At 39.5% G+C, this 11538-nt stretch overlaps 1 protein-coding gene across 1 annotated transcript; it reads right to left on the bottom strand.

The window, feature by feature from the left end:
- Positions 1–375: 375 nt before the first annotated feature.
- On the bottom strand, positions 376–2975 carry LOC106098940 (protein C2-DOMAIN ABA-RELATED 3-like). Its single transcript, XM_013277099.3, has 2 exons — positions 2837–2975; positions 376–1017 (listed from the first exon to the last, which is right to left on the bottom strand). The coding sequence occupies exon 2, from the start codon at positions 1001–1003 to the stop codon at positions 614–616; it is 390 nt and encodes a 129-aa protein (XP_013132553.1). The 5' UTR covers positions 1004–1017; positions 2837–2975; the 3' UTR covers positions 376–613.
- Between the last annotated feature and the right edge of the window lie 8563 nt (positions 2976–11538).

Below are 11538 nucleotides of genomic sequence, written 5' to 3'. Positions count from 1 at the left end.
CCAAGTACCATAGCCTACTACTAGATTAACTTGTGACACACATCTACACCTGCTGCTATGATCACATTGAGTAGAGGCTGAGTGGCTGCATCCTTGGGCAAGACACTTCACCCGTTGCCTACTGGTGGTGGTCAGAGGGCCCGGTGGTGCCAGTGCCAGGGGTGCACTGACAGCCTCGACTCTGTCAGTGCACCCTTCTCTCTGGACATCCAATCACCATTTTTGACACACAATCACATGATGTCCAGCCACACCTTATCATGCCTCACTTTTACTCTTCAAAACTCTGTGTTTGTCAATCACTGTATTCTCAATATAATTTCTTTTATTAAATCATACATGTCAAACATTCTCTGAATATTTACTTAGTCATTGTTTTTTGTTGCAATAAACTTTATTTTGATTGGTGAAACAGAGCAGCAGTACTGAAGTGTAGTAGAAAGAGTTTACAGGCTTTAAGACGTTTGATTTTTTTGGTTAATGTGAGCATGATCAAAACCCTGAAAATGGATTGCAGATCTATTCTAACAGTCTACATTTTTAGGCTGTGGTAAATGAAGGCTGCCTGTGGACATCAGACGTCATACAAATCTCTGCATGCCTACTGATTGTTTCAACCAAGAGTATAAGTGTAATGGAGAGTCCCGCCTTTGGTCAGGAAGCAGTCATGCTGATAGGTTCCCACCTTGAGCTGCCTTTGGCAGACTCCCAGCTGATCATCAAAGAGCAAGTCTACGTCATAAACCTCGAGAGTCAGCATGTCATTTTCCTCAGCATAGAAGTAGGAGAATTCCTCGTACCACCAGGGGTTCGGGTCATTGTAGCGAACAGATGTTTTACCCAGAGAAGTAGAACCAGAGGACACAGTGACATAGGCGTCTGTAGTTAACAGGATAACGGTGGGAAGATTGCTGGCTCGCAGATTATACACCTTCAGTTGGGCTTCGACCATGATTGAGCTGCACATGAGCAGCAAAAGGACGAGGGGCACACTAGAGTCCATGGCTTTGCTGGAGGCTGTGGAGAAGGAACAATAGAGATTTACATGTCAGCCAGGATACCTGGATTCAGGCCTCGTGAGGGTCTTAATATTATGCTATTATGATATATTATTATATATTTTATTAGATGAAACACATTTATGCAATCCTCAATGGTGTCTACATATATATCCTCTGTGGATGAACTGTGTTCCTGAGTCTGTTCAGGCTTTTTCACTACACAACTGTGTCTGTTTTTAATGCAGTGCTCCAGGGTCATTCAGTGGTTCATCCGTTGTATTGTTATCCTACCTGTTTACTCAATCCCCCCTCCCTGCACAGATTTTATAACCATGTCAACTTTCTTCTCCTTTACTTTTCTCATGACTACTACACAATAGACTCCACTCTCAAAATTAAATGCATCTAAAGGTTGCAATAACTTAAAATATCTCGAGCTCATCAAGATGAGAACATTTAATTTCTTTTAATTTTCCTTTTTGCTTTTCCTAACAGTAAAACTCAGTTATCTACTTCCACTATTCAGTAGTTTGGAAACTGAGCAGTAGGCCATTATAACATGAACCTTTAGAGTAAACATGGCAAAGAAGTATATAAAATCATAAATATCAAAAATTTAGGACAGGAAACTCAGTAAACAGTTTTTACAAATAAGAGACCTGTAGAAATGATACATATATTAGCCTCCTGATCGCAGAAAAAAATAAGCTTTTTCGTTGTGTTAACTAATATTAAAATTATATTCTGAATATCGACTGATTTTTCCATATTCTGAATTAGGCCTTCTTTAATTTTTAAAAATTAAGATAAGATTTTATAGTTCAGGTATTCTTTGGGTTTCAGGAAGGTTCGTTAGGAGGGTTAGGGTTAGGATTTTTAATGCTGTGTGTAACATGTCTTCACAGTCAGCTCTGTGTGCTATACAAAAAAAACTGAGAAGGTATCCCAGGACAAAAGCTGGAATACTTTGTGCACATACATGCCGTCACTGTTGGTGCCAAAAAGCTCACAGTATCATTTCCTGAGCCCTCAGGTTTCGAGGAAATGTGTGTGAAAAGATTAGTCTGCAAACAGCTGGTGTTGTTTGGACTGTTTTTCTCTTCACTTTGGTGTTATCACATGCTTTATTAATGGGGTCTTTTCCATAAATTTGACCAACACTGATCAAAGGATATAAAGCTCAAATATCTATACATCAAATTTTCAACTACTTAACCAGTTCAGGGTTGTGAGGGGCTCAAACATAATATTTGCTGTTAAAATACTGAGTTGGAACATAAAAAGGCAGCAGATTAATTTAAGGAAAATATCAAAGATAATGTGGTAATAAAATAAACTCAGGCATGTGAAATAGTACAAATGAAAAGGGTTAATTCACCACACAGTGTTATCAAATTATTATTAAAACATAGGGAGCAGGAGCAAAAATATGGGAAACAAATGTAACGGTTTAAATAGATATAAATAATAAATTAAAGACAAAAATATTTAAATTTTGTAACATTCTTCATTAATTCATTTTATAACCAATTTTTGGTTCTTTACCTTACAAGCCATTGCACTGACTATCATTACAATTTTATTAAGTTAAATAAAACTACAAAGTTTTTCAAAGCAAATGTTTTCATATTATAAAACATTTAGCATAACCAACAACAGCAACAGCATGATCTAACTCATGTGATTGTTATGAGTTTGGATCCATCTTAGTAAATGAGAGGACCACAAATGGCTTTTACATCACAGGTCATTCTGACTGGATTAGAACAAGGTAAACTTTACACTGTACACTTTTAATTTGAACAGAAAGCAAGAAGGCAGTTCTAAACTCTTACCTGTAGCTTGATCTTGTCTCTCACCACATTACCTGCTGTTCAGGATGTTTTAGAGGCTGTCTTATCAGCTTTAAGTCAACAATACACTGGCCACACAACCTGCTCAACTCTCACCATTATATAATATGTCCAAATTGGAACATCTGTTTATGCTGTCTTGTTTGGTCACCTTCTCCAAACTCTCACTGTAAAATCTTGTCACATCCTACTTGTTGCATAGTCAGGATCCCTTGCATTCAGCCTTTTACAGCTGATGGGGAAAAGGCACTTGAAGAGGATGCCAGAAAAGGAATGTCCTTCCAATGTGTTAGTGTTAATGTGTTAATGTTATTTGAAGAGACAACTCTCTCAAAATAACAACAACAAAATAAAAGAAAGTACAGGCCAGAAGAAAGCAGGTGGTGGACAAGAACCACCTGATCAATCACTCCAAGACATGTGTCATGAAATTTAACAAGGAAGCAATTTTCTTTTTATCTGTGTGATTTTAATAAGCTTTGAATACTATTGTCTTTTTTTGTATGATATAAAGTGGAGCCAGCAACTTGTCGGTCAATATTTTTTCTTTTTGTCAGTTATTTAACTCTATTTAGTGTTGTCAATAGATTAACTATAAACTATAACGATAAAAATTAACTAATTAATTAACAAATTAATCGCACAATTTTCTGTAATCTCATTTATTGCAATTAGTTGATCAATAGCCTGGTTGCAATTACATTTTTTTAAACTTTATATTTAAGCTTGTAACTCACATTTATGCAAAATTATGAAGTAAATGCAGAATAAACACAAAGCATGTATGCTTACATTCAAAGAGAATTTGAATAGGTTTTGTCAGTCTTTTAGCACAGGTTCTCTCCTGTGAAATACAACTTTTAAAAAAAACCTAGAGACTAATACGTAAGTCTACACTAATATAATATATATATTAGTGCTGTCAAACAATTAAAATGTTTAATCAGATTCATTATGGGGTTACGGTGGACTAATTTTGATTAATCACGATTAAATATAATTAATTTTTAATCAATATTAATCGCATTTCATTTTGCATGAGCAAGCAGACTCGAGAAAAAAGGGAAAATATTTGCACTTAACATGTTTATTGAACATCTTGAACATTCATGTTAACAAAAAACTCTGTAAACATTTATCCTCTCTCTCTGTCACTCTTGGGAAGGCACTTCAGGTCCTTGAAACAAGGAATCAAACCTATGTAAAGCGCGTGTTCTCAACAATATTAATAGGTCTGCAGTTTGTTGCAATCCACTTGGCAATTGTGTCAGTCAATACAGGGAGTGCAGAATTATTAGGCAAGTTGTATTTTTGAGGAATAATTTTATTATTGAACAACAACCATGTTCTCAATGAACCCAAAAAACTCATTAATATCAAAGCTGAATGTTTTTGGAAGTAGTTTTTAGTTTTAGCTATTTTAGGGGGATATCTGTGTGTGCAGGTGACTATTACTGTGGATAATTATTAGGCAACTTAACAAAAAACAAATATATACCCATTTCAATTATTTATTTTTACCAGTGAAACCAATATAACATCTCCACATTCACAAATATACATTTCTGACATTCAAAAACAAAACAAAAACAAATCAGCGACCAATATAGCCACCTTTCTTTGCAAGGACACTCAAAAGCCTGCCATCCATGGATTCTGTCAGTGTTTTGATCTGTTCACCATCAACATTGCGTGCAGCAGCAACCACAGCCTCCCAGACACTGTTCAGAGAGGTGTACTGTTTTCCCTCCTTGTAAATCTCACATTTGATGATGGACCACAGGTTCTCAATGGGGTTCAGATCAGGTGAACAAGGAGGCCATGTCATTAGTTTTTCTTCTTTTATACCCTTTCTTGCCAGCCACGCTGTGGAGTACTTGGACGCGTGTGATGGAGCATTGTCCTGCATGAAAATCATGTTTTTCTTGAAGGATGCAGACTTCTTCCTGTACCACTGCTTGAAGAAGGTGTCTTCCAGAAACTGGCAGTAGGACTGGGAGTTGAGCTTGACTCCATCCTCAACCCGAAAAGGCCCCACAAGCTCATCTTTGATGATACCAGCCCAAACCAGTACTCCACCTCCACCTTGCTGGCGTCTGAGTCGGACTGGAGCTCTCTGCCCTTTACCAATCCAGCCACGGGCCCATCCATCTGGCCCATCAAGACTCACTCTCATTTCATCAGTCCATAAAACCTTAGAAAAATCAGTCTTGAGATATTTCTTGGCCCAGTCTTGACGTTTCAGCTTGTGTGTCTTGTTCAGTGGTGGTCATCTTTCAGCCTTTCTTACCTTGGCCATGTCTCTGAGTATTGCACACCTTGTGCTTTTGGGCACTCCAGTGATGTTGCAGCTCTGAAATATGGCCAAACTGGTGGCAAGTGGCATCTTGGCAGCTGCACGCTTGACTTTTCTCAGTTCATGGGCAGTTATTTTGCGCCTTGGTTTTTCCACACGCTTCTTGCGACCCTGTTGACTATTTTGAATGAAACGCTTGATTGTTCGATGATCATGCTTCAGAAGCTTTGCAATTTTAAGACTGCTGCATCCCTCTGCAAGATATCTCACTATTTTTGACTTTTCTGAGCCTGTCAAGTCCTTCTTTTGACCCATTTTGCCAAAGGAAAGGAAGTTGCCTAATAATTGTGCACACCTGATATAGGGTGTTGATGTCATTAGACCACACCCCTTCTCATTACAGAGATGCACATCACCTAATATGCTTAATTGGTAGTAGGCTTTCGAGCCTATACATGCATGAAGAGGATGATGTGGACAAAATACTCATTTGCCTAATAATTCTGCACTCCCTGTATGTCTGAAGTAGACTACTCTGTCCCCGATGCTCCGTGAGTGGTTTGTCGCAAGATGGGTGACGCGTTAGCCAAAGTCCTAGCAACAATCCCGACTAACATATGCTTTGCGTCAATGTGATATTTTAAGCTGGAAGTGCTTCGGTGGAAAAATAAAATTCCTTCTTGCACAATATGCATAATACTCTTCTGTCTTGTGCGTTTATCATCTTCCATATTGAGGTGATTGGCTCAGCTGCCTGTCACTACCAGATCAACTGCCCCTTTGCGCATGTGCGAAAGTAACTCTACTTGGACAAACTGCCCGAAATGTGTTGACAGAAATATTTCAGGGATTTTGAGTCATTCTCCACTCCAGACACACTCCAGATGCGTCAATTGCGTTAACCGCCATCATGGATTAATTTGCGTTAACGCATTAATTTTGACAGCACTAATATTTAACTCTTATTTTTTCTTAATTGTAGATAAAAACCAAATCATTAATTTCTTTGTTTTAATGCTGAGATTATATTTTGATCCATTTCATTGATTAAGTTTAATCATCGTTTCCTTTTCATTGAGGGAAGATGTTTACTAAACTGAAGCCAATGTGTCACGTTTCTGCCACAGAAAACTGATGTCACAGAGATTAATAACAGATATGATTCGATGCAGAGAGGTCTATTAACACATAGTGAGTGAGAAAGGTGACTGGAAAGGAAAAACTCAATGCATCATGGGAATCCCCGGCAGCCTACGTCTATTGCAGCATAACTAAGGGAGGATTCAGGGTCACCTGGTCCAGCCCTAACTATATGCTTTAGCAAAAAGGAAAGTTTTAAGCCTAATCTTGAAAGTAGAGATAGTGTCTGTCTCCCGAATCCAAACTGGAAGCTGGTTCCACAGAAGAGGGGCCTGAAAACTGAAGGCTCTCCCTCCCATTCTACTTTTAAATACTCTAGGAACAGCAAGTAGGCCTGCAGAGCGAGAGCGAAGTGCTCTAATAGGGTGATATGGCACTACAAGGTCATTAAGATAAGATGGGGCCTGATTATTTAAGACCTTGTATGTGAGGAGCAGGATTTTGAATTCAATTCTGGATTTAACAGGAAGCCAATGAAGGGAAGCCAAAACAGGAGAAATATGCTCTCTCTTTCTAGTCCCTGTCAGTACCCTTGCTGCAGCATTTTGGATCAGCTGAAGGCTTTTCAGCGAGTTTTTAGGACATCCTGATAATAAAGAATTACAGTAGTCCAGCCTGGAAGTAATAAATGCATGAACTAGTTTTTCAGCGTCACTCTGAGACAGGATATTTCTAATTTTAGAGATGTTGCGCAAATGGAAGAAAGCAGTCTTACATAGTTGTTTAATATGTGCGTTGAAGGACATGTCCTGGTCAAAAATGACTCCAAGGTTCCTCACAGCATTACTGGAGGCCAAGGTAATGCCATCCAGAGTAAGAATCTGCTTAGATACCATATTTCTAAGATTTTCAGGGCCGAGTACAATAACCTCAGTTTTATCTGAATTAAGAAGCAGAAAGTTAGCGGCCATCCAGGTCTTTATGTCTTTAAGACATTCCTGCAGTTTAACTAATTGGTGTGTGTTACCTGGCTTCATGGATAGATAGAGCTGCGTGTCATCTGCATAGCAGTGAAAATTTATGCTATGTCTTCTAATGATGCTGCCTAAGGGAAGCATGTATAATGTAAATAGAATTGGTCCTAGCACCGAACTCTGTGGAACACCATAATTGACCTTAGTGTGTGAAGAGGACTCTCCATTTACATGTACAAATTGGAGTCTATTAGATAGATATGATACAAACCACTGCAGTGCAGTACCTGTAATACCTACAGCATGTTCTAATCGCTCGAATAGGATATTATGGTCAACAGTATCGAACGCTGCACTGAGGTCTAGCAGGACAAGCACAGAGATGAGTCCACTGTCAGAGGCCATAAGAAGATCATTTGTAACCTTCACTAAAGCTGTTTCTGTGCTGTGATGAGCTCTGAAACCTGACTGAAACTCTTCAAATAAGCCATTCCTCTGCAGATGATCAGTTAGCTGTTTGACAACTACTCTTTCAAGGATTTTTGATATGAAAGAAGGTTGGAGATTGGCCTATAATTAGCTAAGACTGCTGGGTCTAGAGATGGCTTTTTGAGTAAAGGTTTAACTACAGCCACCTTGAAGGCCTGTGGTACATAGCCGATTATTAGAGATAGGTTGATCATATTTAAGATCGAAGAATTAATTAATGGCAGGATTTCTTTGAGCAGTTTTGTAGGAATGGGGTCTAAAAGACACGTTGATGGTTTGGAGGAATTAATAATTGAAGTTAACTCAGAAAGATCAATTGGAGAAAAAGAGTCTAACTTAACATCAATGGTACTAAGAGTAGCTGTAGATAATATTACATCTGTGGGATGATTGTTGGTAATTTTTTCTCTAATGATTAAAAATTTATTTGTGAAGAAGTTCATGAAGTCATTACTAGTTAACGTTAAAGGGATGGTTGGCTCAGTAGAGCTCTGACTTTTTGTCAGCCTGGTGTGGAATTAAAGAAATTGTTTTACTGCTACAATATATCTCATAGCATTAGCATCGCATGAATAATATCACATATAGCTTTAAGATGGCAGGGAGACATTTAATACACTGACACCATATTAACCTTTATTACAGGTGCAGTCATAATCATTTTTACATTGTTATATTTTTATACACACATTGCAGTCCTGTGCTCATAAAGAGTTGAAGCTTTCCCAGGTAGTTAAAGGTCTCAAGCTTCATTCAGCGTGATGTCTGGGTGACCCATTGGTTAAGAAGCCGGGAGCTTAAGAAAGATTGCACACATGCTTACAAAACACATATATATATCACATATAACCTAGACACAGATCTGAGCAGAGGCCTGAATGTATTCAGTAAACCTGTAGCAATAGAGTCTACCCAACAACAGGTGACAAGAAGGAGGGGGCCAGCCCATGGGGACCCAGAGGCCTGAGACCATCGCCTTATTTGGAAGAAGATGCCAGAAAGAGGGGCTCTTGTGTCTGCATTTATCTCTTAAAATGGATCATTGTCTGTAAAAGAGGCAAATAATGTTCTTAAGATGCAAATTATGTGCTTGTAAACGCATGAGGGGGCGTCATAATACCCTGATATTATAAAAGCAATCTGAAATGTATTTTGGGAGAAGATGCTTGCTGATGTGTGCAGTAACTGTCTTCCCGCACGTGTGTTTAAATAAAACTATTGTTCTGACCTAACCCTTCTGGACTATTTTGGTTTTGTATCTTCCCTCAATTTCGAACCCTTAACACTGGCTACAGAGCTGAAGAGAAACCTGGGGTTGTTCTTATTTTCTTCAATCAGTGACGAATAGTAAGATGTTCTGGCTTTGCGGAGGGCTTTCTTATAAAGCAACAAACTAGTTCTCCAGGCTAAATGATGATCCTCTAAATTTGTGACATGCCATTTCCGCTCCAGCTTACGAATTATCTGCTTTAGGCTACGTGTTTGAGAATTATACCACGGATTTGAGGCCTTAGTTTTCACAGGCGCTACAGTATCCAGAGTCGTACGTAGTGAGGAGGTAAAATTTTTAACAAGATAATCGACCTCTGTTGGAGTAGCGTTCAGATAGCTGCTCTGCTCTATGTTGGTACAGGGCATTGAAGATGATAACAGTGGGTGGATTATATTCTTAAACTTAGTTACAGCACTTTCAGAAAGACATCTACTGTGATAAAGTCTACTCTCCACTGCTGTGTAATCAATTATTGTAAATGTAAATGTTATCAGGAAATGATCAGACAGCAGAGGGTTTTCAGGAAACACTGTTAAATGTTCAGTTTCTATGCCATATGTTAAAACAAGATCTAGAGTGTGATTAAAGTGGTGGGTGGGTTCTTTTACATTTTGAGAGAAGCCAATTGAGTCTAATAACAGATTAAATGCCATGTTGAGGCTGTCATTTTTAGCATCTACATGGATGTTAAAATCACCCACAATAATTATTTTATCTGAGCTGAGCACTAAATCAGATAAAAAGTCTGAGAAATCAGAGAGAAACTCTGTGTAAGGCCCAGGTGGACGATAGATGATAACAAGTAAGACTGGTTTCTGAGTTTTACAGCTGGGGTGGACGAGGCTAAGCATCAGGCTTTCAAATGAATTAAAAGTCTGTCTTGGTCTTTCGTTGATTAATAGGCTGGTGTGAAAAATTGCTGCCACACCGCCCCCTCGGCCTGTGCTTCGAGGTTTCTGGTAGTTAGAATAACTCGGGGGTGTTGATTCATTTAAACTAACATACTCATCCTGCTGCAACCAGGTTTCTGTAAGGCAGAGTAAATCGATTTGTTGATCAATTATTAAGTCGTGTACTAACAGAGACTTGGAGGAGAGAGACCTAATATTTAATAATCCACATTTCACTGTTTTACTCTTTGGTTCAGATGTGGATACTGTATTGTTCTTTCTTTGTGATTTATTATGTTTAAGTTGTTTATTGCTGGTTTTTAGTTTGTTTTTTGTGTGTTTGGGAGCTGACACAGTCTCAATGGAGATGGGTTTTTGGGGGGGTAGCAGGAGGAGAGAAGCTGCAGAGAGGCGTGTAAGACTGCAACTCTGCTTCCTGGTCCCAACTCTGGATAGTCATATTTTGGGGGGTTTAATAAATTGGTCCATATTTCTAGAAATGAGAGCTGCTCCATCCAAAGTGGGATGGATGCCGTCTCTCCTAACAAGACCAGGTTTCCTCCAGAAGGTTTGCCAATTATCTATGAAGCCCACATCGTTTCTGGGACACCACTCAGACAGCCAGCAATTTAAGGAGAACATGCGGCTAAACATGTCACTCCTGGTCTGATTGGGGAGGGGACCAGAGAAAACTACAGAGTCCGACATTGTTTTAGCAAAGTTACACACCGATTCAATATTTGCCCGGGCTCACTGCCATATCTGGACCCTGCAGCGGTTGCACAGGTATTCACTACTCCAGGATGACACATCAATGGCCAGAAGGTTTGATGTGTCTCCCAGGACAGTATCAGGATCATGTAGGAGATTCCAGGAGACATGGAGTTACTCTGTGAGAGGCAGACAGGGCACCATCAACAGGACCAGTATCTGTTCCTCTGTGCAAGAACAAATGAGATAAGCACTAAAAATGACCTCCAGCAGGCCACTGGTGTGAATGTCACTGACCAAATTACAGAAGCAGAAGCAGGCTTCTTGAGGGTCGTCTGAGGTCCTGACATCCACTAACCTGTTTGCTCTTTGCCATAGAATTCCACAATTGGCAGGTCCACCACTGGTGCTCTGTGCTTTTCACAGACGTGAGCATGTTCACACCCTGGAGAATCTGCCTGTAACATCGTTCAGCATGACTAGTTTGGTGGTAGGTCAGTGATGTCTAACCATCTCTAAGCAGCATATCAAAGTCATTTTATCCATGCAAATTAATTGTTGGAGGTATTTCCCATCTTTATTGTGATCAGTGTCAGGGTCATTAGTCAAAAAAACTAAAGTAACAAAGTTAATAAACTTAAAAAATAATGCAGTACGTTACTTAATTACACCCAGAGAAAACATTAGTCATACTACTCCAGGGGTGGCCAACTCCAGGCCTCGAGAGCCAGTGTCCTGCAGATTTTAGATATCGCCCTGGGTCAACACCCCTGAATCAAATGATCAGGGCTGTATCCCAATTCAGGGTCTGCAGCCCTAAAGGCTGCATTTTAAGGCCGATTACGTCACAGCGACGCGACAAAGGCTGTCCCAATTCAAAGGCTGCTCCAAATGCAGCCCACAAATGCGTCCTTCATTTCCCCAAATTCGAAGGATGGGTCGGTGTATCCTTTGTGGCCCAACCTATCCCA

Source organism: Oreochromis niloticus, linkage group LG22 (assembly GCF_001858045.2).
Source record: "Oreochromis niloticus isolate F11D_XX linkage group LG22, O_niloticus_UMD_NMBU, whole genome shotgun sequence".
Lineage (NCBI taxonomy): Eukaryota > Metazoa > Chordata > Actinopteri > Cichliformes > Cichlidae > Oreochromis > Oreochromis niloticus.
The sequence above is the reverse complement of the archived record's forward strand: the minus strand, read 5'-3'. Positions and strand labels throughout refer to the sequence as shown.